The sequence below is a fragment of the Protopterus annectens genome, chromosome 2.part0 (assembly GCF_019279795.1).
Source record: "Protopterus annectens isolate FY-2018-M chromosome 2.part0, PAN1.0, whole genome shotgun sequence".
In the NCBI taxonomy this organism is placed as follows: Eukaryota; Metazoa; Chordata; order Ceratodontiformes; family Protopteridae; genus Protopterus; species Protopterus annectens.
In genome coordinates this window covers 572271806-572294002 of record NC_056728.1, presented here as the reverse complement: position 1 = coordinate 572294002, position 22197 = coordinate 572271806, and the positions used below count along the sequence as shown (strand labels likewise).

General features: G+C 45.1%; 1 protein-coding gene across 1 annotated transcript in view; it reads left to right on the top strand.

The window, feature by feature from the left end:
* Positions 1-22197, top strand: part of TNKS (tankyrase) — a 2150186-nt gene that overhangs the window by 1891981 nt on the left and 236008 nt on the right. The window contains exon 25 of the mRNA XM_044060937.1: positions 14188-14374. Within this exon, the coding sequence (XP_043916872.1) occupies positions 14188-14374 (187 nt within the window). The remainder of the gene's footprint in view (positions 1-14187; positions 14375-22197) is intronic.

The window sequence follows — 22197 nt, the reverse complement described above, 5'->3', positions numbered from 1 at the left end:
AGAGTGATCCCGTAGGGCGAACGGAGCAGGAAAGAACACTAGAGGTGAGTATGGCAGAAAATATGGCAGAAAAAGTATCAGCAAAGAGCAGTTTAAAGGCTGTAGTTGGAAGGTATGAGCTAAATATTTCCAGCCAGAAAATGAAGGCTGCCTTTACAGAGGGTAGTTTAGTAGGGGGGGGGAGATATTTACAGTCTAAGAATATTAACACACAACCAACTGTTTGTGAAAATATAAACTTGTTTGGATTATAAAGAATATCTAGGATGTATATTGGTAGATGCTGCCACCTAATGGTAGAGGGAGATAGCAAACAGCAGGGATTGTTGGAGCAGTCTTAGGTGTAAATATATTCTAAGGTAGTGATAACAGGAGGGGGAGAGGGCAAACGGTCTCTGGTAGGCTGCTAGAACATGCACACGGGAGGGCAGGCTAACTCTATAGATAGTACATCGTCTACATTTAATTAGTGTTAAGCAACATACATTTACACAATCTTGTAGTAGTATTTTTCTAAGTACCAGGCAAGCTGGCCAATTCAGGTTGTCTTCAGGTGATGGCCAGAGGTATTCCTTTAGCGTTTAAAGCAGGGAGGGAGCATCCGGAATGGATTACTGTAGAGGAGAGGGAGACAACACTTGAGTTAGTTAATATTGCAGATGTAGAGAGAAAAGGTAGAAGGTAAGGGATGTTTAGAGAAGAAGGAAGGGTGTAACAAAGCACAGTAGTAGAGCGAGGCTATGGTTAAATGAGGCTGATGCAAGTATGTATAGGAATTTTAGGTTTAGGGGATTAACAATGGAAAGCAGCAGACATTATGCTATGAACAATACAAGTTAGGCAATATAGGCTCCATTAAGTAGAACAAAACATTCATTCAGCAGTTCAGCATGCTATCAGTGACCCTAATCCATTTGAGAGGACATGGTTATACAGCAGTAGAGCCAAATATAAGCAGCAGAAAGCAAGGAATAAATGATAAAGTAATACTATAAAATCTCTAAAACAGTGCAATATATAGTGCTCAACAGACTAACACAGTAAACTATGATATGTTCATGCTGTGCAATAATTTGTGCTGAACAGTTTTCAAAACAGTTTTCAGAATAATATAAAAGCCGTGTGATGCCCTTATAGAGACAAATGGAAAAGAAAAATAGCTGCTAAGCCAGTAATTAAGCTAAAGGCTCTAGTAGGACCATTGATCCACCTTAAAAAAGAAATAATGACCTTCAACGATATACGTTTGTTGGCGTCCTTTTAACAGGACATCTGGAGAACAGACTAGACCAGCAAAGTGCAGCAGTCGAGCCCTGTATACTCAGACTAAAGTAATGCAGCTGGCGACAACATAAAAAGAGACCCACTCATGCCAGAAAGCATCTTACAGCTGCTAAGCCAATAATTAACCTAAGCAAAGGGCAAATGACACAGTACAAAGCAAGCAGTCCAACAGTACAGTATATAGGGCAAAAAGGTCCCCAAAACCATGTAGAAGCTGTGCGGAGCCCTTATAGTTACAAATGGAAAGAAAAATGGCTGCTAAACCTGATTTTAAGCAGAAGGCTTGAAGGGGGATTGTTATTCCACCTTAAGAGGCTAACCGGCATTCAGCGATGCACTTTGGTTGGCGTCCTTTTAACAGGACATCATTACTTGACAAGCCAGCAGTATTCAATCAAGACCTTTATACCCATACTAAATTAATGCAGCATTAGTCAGTGTCATCCTGCTGACGAATCTCATAAAAATGTTCATAAATACGCTGGGCAAGTTTACACTGCGTTTTTCCAATATACAAAGCTGGACACTGGGAACAAACAACAGCGTAAACAAGTGCATGAGTATGACAGTTATATCTACCCTTAATCACAATTCATTTGTCACAGATGTTAATGACTGATGTTCTCAGTATGTGCCTACATTGATGGCACATACCACAGGGTGCCATACTCCCCCTAGTCTCAATAACTAAAGGTTTTTCAAGCAGACATTTTGTATTCCTACCCTTCCAAAATACAAAATGGGATGTTTTCCAAATGTATCTAACATTGCCTGTTCACGCATAAGAATGACCCAATGTTTTTCTAACAATATCCTGTACTATATAATTATCACTAGAATATGTACAAAGGGGCGTACAATCTCCTCAGTGCTATCAATACCTTTTTGTAGTTGCTCATTAATAAATATATCTTCCCCACAATTTCTACTATGGTTGTTTATTCTTAAAGGTAGCAGATGTTGGTCATGTCCTATCATATCCAAACTTCCCAGTATAGGGACATAAAAACCATTGCTTCATTTATTTATAACCACTTGTTTAATGTTGTATACCAAACCAACAGGATAACCCCTGTCAAGAAACATTTTGCCCATAAAATCACATACCAATAAAAAAATCATTAAACAGTGAAACCATCCTGGCAGCTTTAACAAACTGTCCTTTGATTATCCCATGCTTAACGTGCTTAGAATGGTTGCTAGAATAGTGAAGCATACTGTTCGAATATGTGGGCTTCCTAAAAATTGTTGATTTTATGTACCCATCACCTATTTTTGTAATCAATACATCTAAATAAGAAATATTTTCCTCTTTCACTGTATATAGGTGAATTTGAGGAAATCTGTGCTTTTATTAAGATATTCAGTAAAGCCAGATATATCTTCTAAAGGTCCAGTCCATGCCACAAGCAGGTCATCATGGTATCGAAGATACAACGGAATGTGTACAAAAAAGGGGAACAAAACAGAAAATGTTTCTCCTACCAGGCCATCACTATATTAACAAATAAGGGTCCGCAAGCTGACCCCACTGGAGCCCAAGTCAAATTCATCTGCACATCAACCAAAAAGAGATGCTAGCGGTGCAGAACGCCCTGACAGCTTTCAGGTCCCTACTCTTTCCAGGACAACTTCTAATAAAAACAGACAACACCACAGTTATGTGGTACATCAACAAGCAGGGGGGAACCCATTCTGCAGGTTAGCCATGGCCCTGTGGAGCACGGCCTTGGACATGCAAGTCCATCTGCAAGCTCAATTCCTGCCAGGGAATCAAAACTTACTGGCAGACTACTTAAGCAGAAATCTCCTTGACCCACATAAGTGGCAATTGGAGCCCAGCACCTTCAACCTTCTGATTCAGAAATGGGGGACCCCAGAGGTGGATCACTTTGCCTCCTCCTTCAACCACCAGCTCAGTAAATTCTGCACCAGGAACCCTCACAGCAGGGCCTGGAAAGTGGATGCCCTATCCTTTTAGTGGGAAATCTCTACATCTATGATGTGAGAGTGTTCAATCTCGCCTTTGTTCTTACACATGGGTTCGGAGCTGATCCTCGGCTCCGTGTCGGCCGCTTGCAAGCTCTGCATCGAGAAGAAGCTCGAGATCACCTAATACCCACAATCCCCCTCTGCCTTTACCTCATATCTAGTTTGCCGCTGCAGCGTTCGCATCACTGGGTCGAGCTCGAGCACCTGAGATAAGATTAAGAATTTTTTTCTTGTATTTTTTCTTGGTATTTTATTATTATAAAGTTATTTAGTGATATTTTGTGTGTGTGTGGTAAGGTTAAGGGAATCTCGGTACCATTAAGTTGTAAAACTTAGTTAGAGTTCTCTTCGGGGCCTATTGGATTTGACAACCGGATTGACTTTCACTACTGGATTTGACAATTTTACCGGTCTTGACTATTTTACTGGATTTGACTTTTTTCTCCTTTATAGTGACATGTCTGAAAAGGCTAAATCGGGGTTTAAGCGTTGCCAATGTGGGCAAAAGATGTCAGTAACTGACAATCATAGTTCCTGCGTCTACTGTCTTGGCCCTCTCCACCTGCAAGAAGACTGCTCTATTTGTCATTCTTTCAGTGGGAGGGTCATGACAGATAGGCGCAGGAAACTAATGGATAGAGGTTTGTTAAAACCTTCCTTTCAGGAGGCTCTGGATGCTTCTGACCAGGCATCCAAGTCCTCGAAGGAATCGAAGACATCGGAGCCCAAGTCATCGGCTCCGAGCTCTTCGACTAAAGTTAGATCACCGGTTCCACAGACTTCGGGGCCGAGTGTTCAACTGTTGTCAGTTTCCGAGCCTCGAGTCTTGGAACCGGTGATGGAGCTCCCTCCCCCGACACTGTTGAGGTCGGCTCCATCTTCGGTTCCTTCGACCCGTTCTTCTATGCTCTCTGACATCGATGTGGACCGTGTGGTGCAGAAATTATTGGAACATTCGGCCCTATCCAAACTTATCTCGGTTTCCACCCAATTGGTGTCGAAACTTGAAGGCCTTCCATTATCTCCATCCCTTCCTCCTCCGAGACCTGTCCAGTCTTTGGAGCCGGAAGAGGTTGATCTACTGATTGTGGAGCCCTCGGTGCCAGAACCGTCCTTTTCTCGGTCGGCTCCGTTCACCTCGACTCCGTCAGATCCGGTACCGGAGTCTCGAAGCCGACGATCCATCCTTGGTTCCGGGGCCGAGAGTCGAACCGACGTTTCGGTTCCGACTCTTCCTCTCGGGGCCTCGGCGCGGATCGATTCGGCTCCGTCCTCGGGGTCGATGCCTTCGGTGCCTGTTTCGGGGATTCTTCCCATTTCTTCCGAACCGGGAGATTCCTCGATTCGGGACCCGGGGGCCTTCGATCTCATGAGGAAGGTGTTGTCTACCCAGACAACCACATCAGTAGAAGCAGCCTCTCCTCCCCATAAAGGACCGTTATCTTCCTCTGCACCAACGGCCACATCCAAGCGTCGAGCACCGGTGTCTCAGCCACCCCTGGAGGGTGCCCCCTCTTCCTCGGAGGCTTCTTCGGATGCTCCCCCCGAAGAAGTCCCTAGGAAAAGATTGTGTAAGAGGAGACACTTAGATTCTCCACAAGAATCTTTGACATCCGATACTGACTTGGATGAGTCAGAAGGGTCCCCAAAGTCACCTTCAGAAGATGTCTCCTTTTCTGACATCTTGGAGATCCTGAAGCAGAGAGGTGATTGGCAGTCCCTCCCCCCTTCTGAGGATGAGTCAGTCTTGCTGAAGGCATTTGGTGCTCGCCCTTCCTCCTCCTGGGTCACTCCGCCCTTCGATGAGTTAATGGAGTTGATTGCTCGAAGGGCGTGGGAGACACCTGACACGGTGGAACCGGTCCCTAGGAAGCCTAATAAGTACATCACTGCACCCCAAGACAAGGCTTACCTCACAAAGGGAGTTCCAGTGGACGCCATGGTGGTGGCAGCGGCCACGAAAAAGGAGATGTCGGAATCTTCCTCATCTGTCCATCCGCCTAACAAGGATTCTAGGACCATGGACAGATACGGGAAGCGCATTTTTAGTTCAGCGGCTTTTTCTATGCGATCCCTGAACTATTTGACCCATTTTACACGTTTACAAGAGGGATCTAGTCAAAGAGCTGGGAGATACCCTCCAGGGTACTACAGATGCTGCGGTCTCAGAGAAAGTTACAGCACATCTAAATACCCTTACATCCATTGTTAACTCATCCATGAGGCTGATATCATACGCAGCCGAAGGATCGAGTAGGGCAGCAGCTTCAGCGATTGCTCTTCGCAGGCAATCCTGGATGCGCTTATGTTCATTTGCGGAAGCCTTCAAGTCTTCCTTTACTAATGCCCCATTTGATGGTGCCACACTTTTTGGCCCCAAAGTAAAGGAGACCCTTACCCGGTGTGAACAGGAGGGAAAGTCTGCTGTCGGAGTCCGTTTTTCCACCCCTTCCAGACCGTACCCCAAAGGGCAACGTGGTGGGAAAATGTGGTTTCGAAAACCCCAAGGATCTTTCCCAGGCACACAGGGTGATGCCCCCTCTAGAGGCAGAGGAGGGGGCAGAGGTGGAAGACGCCGCCCTGGCGGCAGAGGGGGTCCGTAAAACCAAGGTGACAGGGATACCCCCCCTGGAAAACCTTTCCAGCACTCCTGAGAGGAGGCCTGACTGTCCTACTCTGGAGGCAGTCGGGGGTCGCTTAGCTTTATACCCTCAGGCCTGGCAAAACATTACTACAGACAACTGGGTAAAAAGCGTTGTTACCAGAGGTTACAGAATACCATTCCTATCCACCCCCATTCCAAAAAAAAGACTCCCGGATGTACCGCCCCATCTGCGAGACCCAGCAGCTATAGAAATTTCAAAGCTGCTAGAAAAAAGAGTCATCCAACCAGTCCCAGCGGACCAAATAGGATTCAGAACTTACTCAAGGTTCTTTTTAGTTCCAAAGAAGACAGGGGACTGGAGGCCGATTCTGGACCTAAGCAACCTCAACACCTTTGTCAAGAAGGAAAAGTTCCGAATGGTCACGCTTCAATCGATCCTTCCATTCCTACAGAAGGACGACTGGATGTGCTCAATAGATCTGAAGGACGCATACTACCACATCAAAATGGCCAGGGCGTCCAGGGATCATTTGCGCTTCTGGCTGGGAGCCAGTCACTACCAGTTTCGAGCCCTGCCCTTTGGTCTGACCTCAGCCCCCAGGGTTTTCACCAAATGCATGGCAGTGGTAGCGTCTCATCTGAGACGCCTAGGATTCCAGGTGTTTCCGTATCTGGAAGACTGGCTCCTGTCTGCCACCACCCGGCGTCAACTGATACAGGCCAGGGATTACACCCTACAACTTTGTATTCACCTCGGAATTTCCGTAAATTTCGAAAAATCTTTACTACAGCCATCACAGTATATCTTATTCATAGGAGCGGAATTAGATACGCATCATTTAATTCTAAGGCTTCCTCCAGAAAGGATAGTCGCACTTCAAAGCAACATTTCTCTCCTTCTGTCGTCCAAAAAATCCCCGGCAAAGCTGGTTCTAAAGGTCTTGGGTCTCATGGCAGCTTCTCTCATTGCATTACCATTGGGAAGACTGCACATGAGAGTTCTACAATGGCTACTGTTTGCACAATGGTCGTTCCAACAGCTACCTCTGACACACGAAATTCTGATTTCAAACACATGCAAATCACACCTAACTTGGTGGCTTCAGACTTGCAACCTTTCCAGCGGAAGACCATTTGTGCTACCCATGCCGTCAGTGACGATAACCACGGACGCTTCCCTGATAGGGTGGGGGGGCATCTTTCAGGGACAGACAGTCCAAGGCAAATGGACCAATCTGGAGTACAATCTGCACATCAATGTTCTGGAGCTGAGGGCAGTGTTTTTAGCGTTGCAACACTTTGCTCCCCTTCTTCCTCTAGGGACTATTGCAGTTCAGACAGACAACATGTCTGTAGCCTGGTACATAAACAAGCAAGGGGGAACCAGGTCTTATCAACTATGCAGAGAGGCCATGAGAATTTGGCAATGGGTGGAGTCCACGGGTCGCTTTCTGATCGCAACGCACATCCCGGGGTCATCCAACGTCATAGCCGACAGGCTGTGCAGAGCAATACTGTTGCCTCACGAGTGGTCCCTCAAACAGTCAATTGTGAACACGATATTTCGCAAGTGGGGCCAGCCTTCCTGCGATCTTTTTGCGTCTCCAATGAACGCCAAGTGCAGGAGCTACTTTGCCCTATTACCCCCTCCAGGGGAAGTCCCCAGGGACGCGCTGGTGCACGATTGGCCCCCGGGTCTCCTATATGCTTTTCCTCCCTTTCCCCTGATTGCAAAGTTTCTGCAGAAAGCCAACAACCTTCAGAGGACGATAATCCTCATTGCCCCATTCTGGCCTCGTCAAATTTGGTTCCCCTTTCTATTGCATCACCGCATTCGGGGACCTTGGATGCTGGACCCAGAGCCAGATCTACTGACTCACTCGTCAGGAGTTCCTCACCCATCTCTCGAATCACTCCATCTAGCAGCTTGGCTGCTCCGCTTCCCTTTCTAGCCAGGTCTGATTCCCTTACACTGGCAGTTCAGAATATATTAGTGGCTTCTCATAAAGCTTCCACTACAAAAACCTACACCAGTAAATGGAAGCGTTTCGTCTTCTGGGCTAATTCACATCATTTGGACCCTGTTATAGCTCCGTTGAACAAGATCTTGGAGTTTTTGACAGAATTGTTCCATGAAGGAGCTTCTCCTGCCACTTTAAGAGTGCAATTGGCTGCCATTTCCAACTTTCATGTGGAAGAATGTGGTGCGCCTATTATGGCTCACAGACTTTGTAAGGCTTTTTTAAAAGGATCCTTTCATATCAGACCACCAGTTAGAACTCCTACATCACCTTGGAATCTGAACCTCTTACTTTCTAAATTGATGTTGCCCCCTTTTGAGCCAGCCTCAGTTTGCCCATTGAAGTTTTTATCGTGGAAGACTCTCTTCCTGGTGGCCATTACATCCGCTAGGCGAGTGTCTGAGCTTCAGGCTCTTTCTATTAAACACCCTTGTTTAATTTTCCACTCTGACAGAGTATCCCTTCGCACTAATCCATCCTTTCTTCCCAAAGTTTGCTCTTCTAGTAATATTAATCAGTCCATTGAATTACCCACCTTTTTCAAAAATCACTCTAATAAGTTAGAGTATATGTTGCACAAATTGGATGTCCATAGACAACTCAGGTTTTATTTGGATAGAACAAAAGATCACAGGAAATCTGATCAACTATTTGTAGCCTTTGCTGACAGCAGGAAGGGTGTAGCAGTTACTAAACGAACTCTTTCCAAATGGCTAACTGATTGTATCACATACGTTTATGAGGCTTCTAATCAAACCTTATTAGTCAAACCTAAAGGACATTCTACGAGATCAGTGTCTACATCCTTGGCTCACGCAGCTCGCTTACCATTAGACACGATTTGTGCGGCTGCTACTTGGGTTAAACCGCATACATTTATCTCTCATTACAAAGTGGACAGGGTTTCTAGGGATAGGGCAACCTTTGGTTCCACTGTGCTCAAGAACGTTCTCCCGTGAGTTCCTCAGGATCATGGAGCTAGGGACGCTACCCATGTGTAAGAACAAAGGCGAGATTGAACACTCTCACATATAGAAGTTATGTCCTTACCATAACGTTCCATGTGGAGTGTTCATCTCGCCTTTGTTCTTACATTCCCACCCTCCCACCCTTAGGAAGAACGTTCAATTTGATGCCTGGTCTGGAGTATTCTCCTTCTGCACTTGCAATAGTTGTATTTGTATGATACACTTGTGTATATATATATCTATGTATATATGTATATAGATGATCCTATGATTATGTAAATTTTGGTATGAGTGTGCTCTCTATGGCTGGTTTGCTTGCAAACTAGATCTGAGGTAAAGGCAGAGGGGGATTGTGGGTATTAGGTGATCTCGAGCTTCTTCTCGATGCAGAGCTTGCAAGCGGCCGACACGGAGCCGAGGATCGGCTCCGAACCCATGTGTAAGAACAAAGGCGAGATGAACACTCCACATGGAACGTTATGGTAAGGACATAACTTCTATTTTTTTCCCCCTCTGCCCCTTCTCTCAAGAGTATTACTCAAGATAGGACAGGACAGACCAAGGGCAGTTTTGATTGCCCCGGACTGGTCATGCCAGCACTGGTACCCACTCATACGCAGCCTTTCACCGGTGCCACCCTGGCACCTACACCAGAACCCGACCCTGCTCTCTCAGCAGGAGGGAAAGATTTTGCATCTGCAACTGAAAATTCTAAGTCTTGCAGCCTGGCTTATTCCTTGAATTCTCCCCCAGCAACCCTAAGCAAACAGTGCTGGATGTCATTCTTGAAGCCAGAAGACCCAGTACAAGAAAATGTTATGCTGATAAGTGGAAAAGGCACTGCTCCTGGATTCAATCTAAGGGAAGGGGCACTACTATGCCCTCCCTGCCTCTAATCCTGGATTACTTAGCAGATCTACTCCACAAAGGCCTGCCCTTTTCCTCCATTAAGATACATGCCTCAGTCATGTCGGCGTATTACAACACTGAGCCACCCCTCTTCTCACACCCCCTTATCAAACAGTTCCTGAGAGGGGCAAACAACTTAAGGCCGCCAAGGAGAGCACCCACCCCTGCTTGAGACCTTAACTTTGTACTGGCAAAGCTCAAGCTTCCCCCCTTTGAACCTTGAAGCATCAGCAGAGTTAAAACTGCTCTCTTGGAAAACAGCATTGCTTCTGGCCATCACTTCAGCCAGAAGAATGTCTGAGCTTCAAGCACTTATGGCAGTGGAACCCTTCATTATTTTCCATGCTGACAGGGTTTCCCTCAGAACTAACCCTTCCTTTATGACTAAAGTGGTATCCAGTGTGGCTCTAAACCAATCCATCCATTTGCCAACTTTCTTCCCTAATCCTCAGAATAAAGGAGAAAGGATCCTGCACTCCTTGGACGTGCACAGACAGCTCAGATTCTACCATGATAGGACTAAGCCTTTCAGAAAATCTGACCAGTTACTAGTCAGCTTTGCAACAGGGGCAGAGGGCAAGGCCATTTCAAAACAAACCATTTCCAAATGGATAGCACACTGCATCCATTTCTGCTACAAGCACCATGGGAAACCAACCCCTCAGGGGGTCAGAACACATTCCACTAGGGCAACATCTACCTCTACAGCATTCCACAGGGGAGTCCCTACCAGGGACATCCTGGAAGCTGCTACCTGGAGTTCTGTACACACCTTCACCACAACTTTTCCAAGCATTATCACCTGCCTATCTTTTCCAAATCCATGGCAGATTTTGCAGCTGCAGTCCTGCAAGGCATACTAGCCAGCCCTAACTCTTCTTGACTGCCTCCACCCTTCAGCTTTGGGAATCCACCCAAGTGTGATGACTGCAACAGTGAAACACGAAGAACATAATACAGTTGTGTACACTTACCATAAATGTAGATGTTCGAGTGTATTCATTGTTGCAGTCCTGGTTTCCCTCCCTCCAACCCCCTGGTTTCTCTCTCTCTCTATATATATAATCTCTCTATGCCTTTTTGCCCCCCCCCCAGTGGTATTGGTATTGGTATTTACTTTTTACGGGTTGTGGTACCTCCCTATTGGGGGGGCTCCTGAAATTTGGGGCAAGAAAAACTGATGTAATGGGGTTTGGCTGCCTGTTTTTATACCCCTGACAACCTGACGTCAGTCCTGGAGTGACAGCAACCGATGTGGAAATACTAAGTCTCTGGTATTCGGGCCGGCAAATAACCCAAGTGTGATGACTGCAACAGTGAATACACTCAAACATTGGTAAGTGTAGACAACTGTACTATCTTTACTCAGCACTTTTCTAAAAGTTCCCTCTTTCAAGGTGTTATCTTTCTCTTCCCTGTCTTGCTCTCTTAGGCATTTCTGGTCTCCATAGATATAAGACACCTACCTTCACATCCCCATTCACTCTCTCTTCAGGAAGTTTTTACATTTCTCTGGATGTTCTTCGTGTTTCACTGTTGCAGTCATTACATTTGGGTAATCTGCTGGCAGGTTGCCCTCAGTTGGCCTGAATAACAACGTCTTGGGTCCTGCGTCGGTTGCTGTCCCTTCTTCCATGACGTCAGGGGTATAAAACATGCAGCCGATGCCATTTTCATCAGTCTTTCTTGCCGCGTGGTGCCCGAAGCAGAAGCAGTTCGTAAGTGCCGGTCGGCCGACTCCTGAAATTTTCATTTTCGAGTGAATACACTCGAACATCTACATTTATGGTAAGCGTACACAACTGTACTTTCTTCCTCTCTTTTTCATCCCCATTCACCCTCTTTTCAGGAATTTTTTAAATTTCTCTGCTTCTTCCTCTCTTTTTCAGTTCTCTGCTTTGTCTTTTCATCTTTCTATGGCCCCAAGGTTATTCACTAGACCCATTAGCCTGATTAGCCTGTTGTGCAGGGCCATGGAATGGGTCATAACTAACCTAATAAACTATGGTGTTAAAAATGTTATAAGACTTGCCCCCAGCTGTTTGGATTTGTTAAATGTGGAGCATGTCTAATGAGTCTGGCAATCTCCTTTGATAGGGTAATACAAGCAGTGGCCTGCGGGTATGCTGTCCATGCAGTACATCTTTATATCTCGACCTCAGAAAAGCATTTGATACTGTACTACATGCTAACATAAGTAATTAGCAGATGTGCTCCAGACTGACCCTGTGTAGGGTGGAGAGCAAATTGCTGGGTGACAGATTCACACTTCAAAGATCATGTAGGAAACAAGTGGCATCCCTCAGGAGTCTATGCTAGGATCTATACCATTCGGCATATACTTCTCTTTTATCCAAATCAAAAATATGCATGGCTGGCCTATTGTTCCCTGAAAAAGGAGGTAAGGTCTACAAGTAGGTTTAGGCAAGGAGTAAATGGCCACATGGTCCAGTGTATTTTCTGCAATTCTGTCTTGTGTAACCCACCTGACTTGAAATTCCACAAGTAATAGATATCATTAAAGCAGATGTATGTTTTATGCCAAAGATAGTTGCAATGACTCGTAACATTTCAGTTATCAGTGCTCTGTGCACAGAGATCACTGCCTACATTTGTTGGATGATATGCAGCTAAGGTACCATACACAAATGAGTTTTTTGAAAGCCTGATTACGCTTTGTCTTAAAGCATGAAGACAGTCAACCAATCAATAAATAGATTATTTCTAAATGGCTGTCACACACTAATGCTTATGCTATGATGAGTATAATAAGCATCTTTAAGGTGTGGAGAATGCTTATTATACTAGTGCAGCATATTTCCAGAATGTGTTTATATGATATTTTATGAGCTGCCACATGAGCTAATGTCCACACTTCCACAGAACAGTTTATAAGCTGGATGCACAGTCCAAGAGCAGTATAGGTTTTACCATTCTGTCTGTGACTGTACACCTCCTTTGGGTGTGACAGTACTTCTTAGGAATCTAGTAGATGTTATAATTTGCTGTTACATTGATTCTTCCCCCAAAAAAGTTAGTACAGTTGTGAAAATATATGCACCATAACTGTAGATCTTTGAGAAGTGGTTATTTTAACAGTGACATGTGATATTACCCCCCCCCCCCCCACCACCACCACCACCACCAAAAATGGTGTAAGTTTTTTTTTTTTGGTGTTTTTAAATTGTTACAGTGTAAATGGTTTTGCTATAATTGCATTATTACTGCAATTACAAGTTCCCGTAAAGGTCTTTATGTGGCTCAGCTTGCAGAGGAAATTTCCTAGCAAATGCTTACTTGATGTGGGAGCCTTGCAGACCTACCAACATTCAAAAGAAAGAAAAGCATGAGACCAGTGTCAAGCTTCTTGGGGACTGAGATATTGCTGATGAAATTAGTGGCTAAACACTTCTTTTAATTTACAGTCATCCTGCCTCAAAGATGATCTGTTACAGTAAGTGTATTTGCACATGGCTGTAACTACCAACACACCCAGCTGTACTTTCTGTACTCCACTGGTCATTTCTACCTTCTGGCCCTGGCTGTGATCATGTCTACTTTTCTTTACAGGTAGTTGCCTCCACCATTTACTTGGTCTGCCTTTGGCAGTTTTGTCACCGTGGCCCTTTATATACAAGAGTCATTTCCCAGTGTTGTAGCCCTGACTGTCTTAGACAGTTGTATCTTACCTGTCCAGACTTTTCCCATGGACACAGATTTTTCAGTTAGTTCTTTTGTAGTCCTTCAGCTTATTCCATCCTGGGAAGCTAACTGGAATTCAGCCCAGCTTTAGGACTCGTCAGGGAGAGTGCTAATGGCAGAATACCTTGCTTGATGGGTTGAGGATGCTCTCTTCTTGGGAGTAGGCAGTCCCTGCAGATGGCCTCAGCTGTTGGACTTCCTAGAAAGTGAAGCAGGTGTTTGTTGTTATGTCAGTTGTTAACAGTAGGGGGCCAAATGTTTATTGTTTCTTGATTTGCAGTAGTGTGCACACTGTAAGCTGGTAAGTGAATTGGTAGGTGATGAGTTTGAGCTTGCTTATGTAATTAATACATACATTGCATGCATTGTTTCAGTTGTACCTCTATCATTGAATACTGGATCTTCTGGAATAAAAGATGCTAGTGACTGATTGGTGGTGATGTAGACCCAACCATATTGTCTATCAAGGAGTGTCCTTTTTGTAGGTCAGTTGATATCATGAGAACTTACTTGTTATTTGTCTCAGATGTTAGAATATCTGTAAATGATATTAAAAAAAAAAAAAAAAACACTTGATAACAAGCTATACCCTTCCAGCCAACAGTTATATGAATTCTTGCCAGTCACATCACTGTATTCTAATGTTTTTATAACATTTTGTTTTTAACATTTATTTTTATCTTTTTTGTTGCATTTTGTTTTCTAGGTTCTCCTTTCATCAATGCCATAATTCACAAAGGATTTGATGAACGGCATGCATACATAGGAGGGATGTTTGGAGCTGGAATTTATTTTGCAGAAAACTCATCTAAAAGCAATCAGTATGTCTATGGAATTGGTGGTGGGACTGGTTGCCCCACACATAAAGACCGGTCATGTTACATTTGTCACAGGTGTGTGTACCTTGGAAACTCAGAATCCAAATAAATGAGTATGCAGGTCTGCATTATTTTTGCTACAGCTGTGTGCATGCTTGCATAATATTTCCACCATGCTCAAAACTGTTTCCTTACTCTTTTGTAATTGATGTGAGAAATTCTGGCTGGACAAGATAGATTAGAAGTCTGTAATTTTCAAAAAAGCACAAAGACAGAGACAGACCGTAACATTTTCTGTGTTGGTCTACCATTTCTTCTTTCCAAGATAAAATTATGCCTGAAGAAGCAGTTATGGCATTAAGATGGTGTTGCTGTTCTGTGAGCTGACATAGGTCAAAAACTGCTGACGACGCTTCTGTTAAGCTAGTCGCCAATCTGCCAGTACTCAGTCAGGTGCCTTTGCAGCCCCTGATGCCCGCTTCTTCAGATTCGCAGGCCTCTGCTGAGACCCATTCAGAGTCCGGTATGCCTCGAGATGCTTCTTCAACTATGGAACCTGCAGATGTCTCTACCTTGGATGGGTCCGGAGCCGCTGTGCAGTCACCGGCTTCTGAGGGTGTATTCCGACCTACCGATATTTTGTATTAAACCGGCAACTTCATTTTTAATTAAAACTACCGAGTTTCTCAGGCCCAGAGTTCCCACTATGCCTAGAAAACTGACGTCCAAAGCATATGCTCAAGCTCCCATGCCACAAAAACAAATGCTTAGAATGGCTGAAGACCTTATTACTCTAATTATGGGAAGCCAGCCTTCCCCTACTAAAAGACAAAGAATTGAATTTCCTTCTGATTCTACAGACCAGGAGTCCGATGACTCTGACCCTTCTGATTACCAGGACACATACCCTTATCTACCTATGAGGATTCAGATGCAGAGGAATCAATTCCCTCTACCTCCCCTCCAGAGGATTTTTCTTTTGGTGAAACCTTGCATACATTGAGAGCATTTCCGCTGGGAATGCCAGGACTATCTTCAGTCCAAAAAGAGACTCAGGGAATTTTTAGATTTGCCTCAGCAGAGGCCTCTAGCTATACCCCTGTCCTGGATAATTGTAGATGATGTCTTCATGGAATCCAGTCTTACTCCTGACACTTTACAACCAGCTCCTAGAAAACCTGACAGGCACTACAGAGTACTTGACTCTCACAAATTTCTCTTTAAGAATTCTACTGCGGATACAGAGACCATTTCCCAGGGACCTAAAGGCATTAAGGCTACTACAGCCAAAAACCCTACCTCTTCAGACAGGGATTCTAGAGCTTTAGACAGATGGGGTAAGAAGATATATACCTCTGCAACTCTTGCCATTAGGGCTTTGAATTGCCAATTTCACACATTGAAGTACCAGCAACATATTATGGAACTAATTAAGCAAAAAATTGTGTTACTTCCAGGTTGTGCAGAAAATAAAGATTTACAAGAGTTAATGCATTCTGCAAACCAAGTTAGTAAACATACATTGGAGTGTGGGTTTGATGCCTTAGAAGCATCTTGCAGGGCTGCTGTCACCGGGTCTGTACTGAGAAGGCATGCTTGGCTGAAGGAACAAGTCTTGCCAGACCATGTCAAAGCAAAATTACTAGATGCTCCATTAAATCAGGATCATTTGTTTGGCACAAAAGCAGAAGAAGTTCTTAAAAAGATGGAAGAAAAAGCTAAATCTATGCAAACTGTCAAAGGTTTCTTACAGGTGCAGCCACCTAGATTCGGGAGGCATTGGCCTTCAAAAAACTGGTCCTTTCCAGTCCCTCACAGGCCTTCTCAGTCCAAACCCAGGGGAAACAGACCACCAAGACTACACTCTCAGGGTATGCAGAGATCTAAACAATGGAGTGTTCCAACCTCAAAAACAGGTAGTGGTAAGCCACCCCCTTATGGAAAAAGTTCACACTGACTTTCTAATTATCCTTCCCAGCCATGTTCAAGTACTTGCAACTCTAGGAGGAAAACTCGCCCTTCATGCAAAAAACTGGATGCCCATTACTCAGGACCGAAGGGTTCTAAACATTGTATCCCAGGGATACAGATTCTACTTCCACTCACTGCCAACCCCAAGCAGGTTGCCAGACCTTCCTCCAAACCAGTGGGCAGAGGCTCAAAAATTAGTACTTTCCCTTCTCCATATCAGGGCTATTCAACCTGTTCCAGTAGAACAAAGGGGACAGGGTTTCTACTCCAGACTGTTCCTGGTGCCCGGAAAAGAGAGCTCTTGGTGCCCTATCCTGGATCTATCAATTCTCAACACTTATCTGGTGGTTCCAAAATTCAAAATGCTTACACTGCAACAGCGTCTTCCTATGCTAGGCAAGGATGCCTGGTTAGTCACCCTAGACTTAAAAGAAGCTTATCTGCACATCCCCATAAGGGAGTCTTGCAGGAAATATCTATGTTTTAGGGCAGGCTGTACGCACTATCAGTTCTCTGCACTTCCCTTTGGCTTATCTACTGCGCTCAGAGTATTCACAAAGTGCCTGGCTCCAGCCATTGCATACTGCAGGCAGAAAAATATTCAAATTTACCCATACTAGGACATTGCCTGATTCAGGCAGACAGTCAGGAATTACTAATTCAGCATCTGGCATTTGTAAAAAGACTTCTAACTTCACTGGGATACACCATCAACGAAAATAAATCTCAACTGGTGCCCAGCCAACAAATTGTATTCCTGGGTGCAAGCTTGAACACAACTTCCCAGATGGCATTCCTCACTCCAGAAAAGCAGGTCCATTTGACAAACTATTTCAAACTAATGGCCACCAAAACCCAGCTATCTGCAAGGAAAATACTGCAAGCCCTAGGGTTCATGGCCTCATGTATTCTGCTAATTTCATATGCAAGACTGCATATGAGGAAACTTCAGTGGTACTTAAAAAGTCTCTGGTGTCAACATTCTCAGGACCTGGAAACAGTGATTCCTATCATACCTTGTCTAAGGACAGAGTTCCTTTGGTGGACAGAGGCATGCAACCACAACAAGGGACTTCCTTTCACTCAACCCCTCGCTGCCCAAACCCTGATAACAGAAGCATCAGACTATGCATGGGGGGGGGGGGGGGGGGGGCTCACATGGCAGGCAAATGCATTCAAGGCAAATGGAGTCCAGAACAAATCCCACTGCATATCAATCAAAAAGAGATGCTAGCTGTACGGAATGCTCTGACAGCTTTCAAATACCTTATCGTTCCAGGACAGCTCGTGATAAAGACAGACAACACCACAGTTATGTGGTACATAAACAGGCAGGGGGGAACTCATTCTTACCCACTCTGCTGGTTAGCCATGGCCCTGTGGAACATGGCCTTGAGCAACCAAGTGTACCTACAAGCTCAATTCCTGCCAGGTAAGCAAAATTCACTGGCAGACTACTTAAGCAGAAATCTACTGGACCCTCACGAGTGGAAACTAGAACCCAACTCATTCAAACTTCTAACCCAGAGGTGGGGAACACCAGAGGTGGACCTTTTTGCCTCCCCCCAAAACCACCAATTGAGCAAATTTTGCACCTGGAACCCTCACAGCAGAGCCTGGAAGATGGATGCCCCATCCTTTACATGGGAAAAGTGGAAAAGATATTGTTCTTGGAGTCCGTCTCAAGGAAAGGACACAGCTGTGCCCACCTTACCTCAAATCCTTGATTACCTAGCAGAGCTGCTCCACAGAGGCCTATCCTTCTCATTAAATTAAGATTTGTGCCTCTGCCATCGCAGCTCATTATAATACTGAGCCACCTCTCTTCTCAACCTCTCATCAAACAGTTCCTGAGTGGAGCTAACAATTTAAGGCCCCCTAGGAGAGCTCCCACCCCGGCCTGGGACCTTAACTTTGTACTGGAGAAGCTCACACTTCCCCCTTTTGAACCTGCTGCTTCAACAGAGTTAAAATTCCTCTCTTGGAAAACAGCCTTACTTCTAGCTATTACTTCAGCAAGAAGAGTGTCTGAGTTACAGGCACGAATGGCGGTGGAGCCCTTCATTATTTTCCATGCTGACAGGGTTTCCCTCAGGACTAACCCAGCCTTTATGCCCAAGGTGGTATCCAGTGTGGCTTTAAACCAATCCATCCATTTGCCAATCTTTTTCCCTAATCTTCAGAATAAAGGGAAAAGGATCCTGCACTCCTTGGACATGCACAGAGAGCTCAGGTTCTACCTTGACAAGACTAAGCCTTTCACAAAATCTGACAAGCTGCTAGTCAGCTTTGCTACAGGGGCAGAGGGCAAGGCCATTTTGAAGCAAACCATTTCCAAATGGATAGCACACTGCATCCATTTCTGCTACAAGCACCATGGAAAACCTACCCGTCAGGGGATCAGAACTCATTCCACTAGAGCTACTTCAACCTGTACAGCATTTCTCAGGGGAGTCCCTACCAGGGACATCCTGGAAGCTGCAACCTGGAGTTCTGTACACACCTTCACCAAGCATTACCGCTTACCTATTTTTTTTTAAATCCAGAGCTGGATTTGCTACAGCAGTCTTACAAGGCCTGCTAGCCAGCCCTAACTCTTTTTGACTGCCTCCACCCTTCCTCAGCTTTGGGAATCATCCCAAGTGTGATGACTGCAACAGTGAAACACGAAGAACATAGTACAGTTGTGTACACTTACCATAAATGTAGATGTTCGAGTGTATTCACTGTTGCAGTCCTGGTTTCCCTCCCTCCAGTCCCCTGGCTTTCTCTTTCCTTTCTATCTGTCCTCTTTATGGCCATCTTTTATGGCAAGGGTGTATACTTTTTACTGGAGGTGTTCCACACCATGTAATAGCTTCCTGTTTTTGGGGGTTCCTGACATCTGGGGCAAGAAAAACTGATGTAATGGCATCGGCTGCATGTTTTATACCCCTGACGACCTGCTGTCATGGAAGAGGCGACAGCATCCGACGCAGAAATCCCAAGAATCTGGTATTTGGGCCAACTGAGGGCTACCTGCAGGCAGATAACCGAAGTGTGATGACTGCAACAGTGAATACACTTGAACATCTACATCTATGGTAAGTGTACACAACTGTACTTTTTCTCTGTCCCTCAGAAAATACTGAGTTGTTACAGAAGGATTTTCCAGAACCTACACCTGTTCCTCCTGTTCTGTCTGCTTTAGAGGATATATGTTCCTGCTTGCTGTTTTCTTGGTAGTCAGCTGTCGCTAAAATGGCAGAGAAGATATATATAAAGATGTCCTTCTATTCTCACGTTGCAGTATTCCAAACACTTGGGTTATCCTCTGCTTACTACCTGAATGTCCGGCCAGTATACAAAAGCTTCTAGTTACTGCTAGGTACATGGGACGTCTGACGTTGGCTTAGGGAGAGTGGACCATAAAAGTGATATCTGCATGTACCTTTCCTCAGAACATCTTTTAAAGATAAGTACCCCATCTGGGGCCATTTTTTGTTTCTTTTGGGTCACTGCATGTCTGTTTAGATTCATGTCATCCAGAAAAGGAAAGTGCAAGTGCGGACGTCAGATGCTCCATAAGGACCACCCACAAGGTCTGCCTTTTCAGTTTAGGGCCTACTTACAACCATAAAACCTGTGCGATCTGTCAGGCCTTCATCCCTAAGACACTGCCCAGCCGTCTGCATGCCGTCAATGTTTATTTAGAAAACCAGTATTTCAAACACTTAGCGCTAGTCCGTCAAGCCACCCAAAAATAAGGCCAAATTTTCTAAGCCTGAATCCATTGCTGCATCTCCTCCACCTGACGTCCTTCCTGTGGCCAACGTTGGCCTGGAGGAATGTTCAGAATCTGCCGAAATGAGTACCATTCAAGAGACCACAGAACCTAGAGCGGAAGATATGTCCATGGAGGTTTCATAAACGTCGATCACCAACGATAAGGGGAACCATTGGCTTGTTCCAGCTGCCCATGCAGACTCTTTCACAGCTCCACAGCTTACTGAACCTAGGCCTCCCTTAGGCCCAATGCCCTCTAGGCCTTCCCTGAAAAGGAATCTGAAGACCAGGCATGTTTCACCCCCTACAGAAAACCAACCAGACTGGACTGGCAAGCCTTCTCTCAAAGTTTATTTGATACATTCATGGCCCTAAGGCCTACTATGCCTGCCTCTCTACCAGTTGCCCGCTCCCTTATTAGTCTAAGGCCTCAGGTTGAAGACATCTGTCAACCTTGAAGCTGAGCATTCCTCTGACACCTCCTCAGAAGACTCACTTTCCTATGCGTCTTAGATGCCATCTCCCGTTGGTTATGCTTCCCCAGAGGAGGACTCTGCTGAGACAGACTCTACAGGTGAAGATCTCACTTTTGGTGAGACCATCTCTAAAATGAGAATTCTTTAAGTGGGATTCGTCTGAGATGTCAGAGGTCCAAAAAAGATGCTATGAACTCCTGCAAATGGACACGCCTGCTCCTTCTGCTATTCTACCTGTCTTGTCTGCTTTCTTGAATGCTTTCAATGTAGATTCTGTGAACCCTGATTCACAACCCCCTGCCTCTCGAAGGTCTGACAGGTTCTATAAGGTCCTTGAGGGGGGGTAAAATTTCTGATCAAATGCTCAGTTGCAGACCCTAGCACTGTCTCATTCTCTGCTGATAAGCCTTCCAAACTGCTTCCTTCCACATCTGCCCTCCCCACAGACGAGGACACAAGGCCATTGAGCATATTGGCAAAAAAGTATATACTTTTGCTACTTTGGCCTTCAGGGCAGTGAACTACCAGACACACGTCAAAGTTTGCCCTAGCTCTTTTGGCCCAGGCCACCAAGCTCTTAACAGACCTCCCTGAGTCTCCTTCTAAGGCACACATTTCTAGCCTCTTTTCTCTGTCTTCCTAGGTCACAAGACATTCAGTTTAGATGCAGTTGTGAAGTTGTAATGCTGCATAAGTTTCTGCCAGATCTGCCGAATCTGCTTCAGTCTTGAGAAGATATTCTTGACTAAGATTACAAGTCTTTGCCCGATGACATTAGGGCCAAGTTTCTAGACACATCCCTGGACAACTCTGCCCTTTTTGGCACGGAGGTCACTGAGTTATTCAAAACTCTTCAACAAAAGGGGAAGGAGCTTCAGGATTTAAGGCACTTGGCTTGTATCTCCTATACCCAAATTTCATAGGAACTACCCCTCCAAAACCCAGTTCATTAGAAAACACTCTGCTCCACCCCCACCTTCCAGGGACAGAAAGAGCACCAGGAAGCAATAGACTCCTTCCAATGTTGCTCAGACCCCTGCCCAGAAACCTCTGTTTCAGGACAGGGTAGGTAGTCTGTGACGACCTGCCTCTGCTGCTCAATCCCTCCAGTGTCATTCCCCTGTCCCTAAGGCTCTCTCACTGTCTTTCAGTTTGGAAAAGCATTACCTCAGCAGGTGGGTCTTGTCCATTATAGAAAAAGGTTATTTTATGACCTGGATTACCCCACCCTCCTTGAGGGGCATCCTACAGCCACCCAAAGAACAGCTCCCCTTTTCCAGCCAGTCATAGACAGTCTGCTTGTTCAAGGGACAATACAACCTGTCCCCCTGGCAGAAAAGGGAAGGGGATTTTACTCAAGACTCTTCCTAGTCCCAAATAAGGATGGACCATGAAGACTGATCCTAGATCACTCCCACCGCAATCTTTTCCTACAAGTACCCACCTTTCATATGCTTCCCCTCCTTCCCCTCGGTAATGTATCAGAGATTCCTTACCAGTTTGGACGTAAAGGATGCTTACATACACATCCCCATAAGGACCAGCTAAAGAAGATATTTACGTTTGTCTGTGGGTTCCTCACACTTTCATTTCTCTGCTTTGCCCTTTGGACTCCCTACAGCACCAAGGGTATTCACCAAGTGCTTGCCTACTGCAGAATCCAAGGTATTCAAATCTTCCCATACC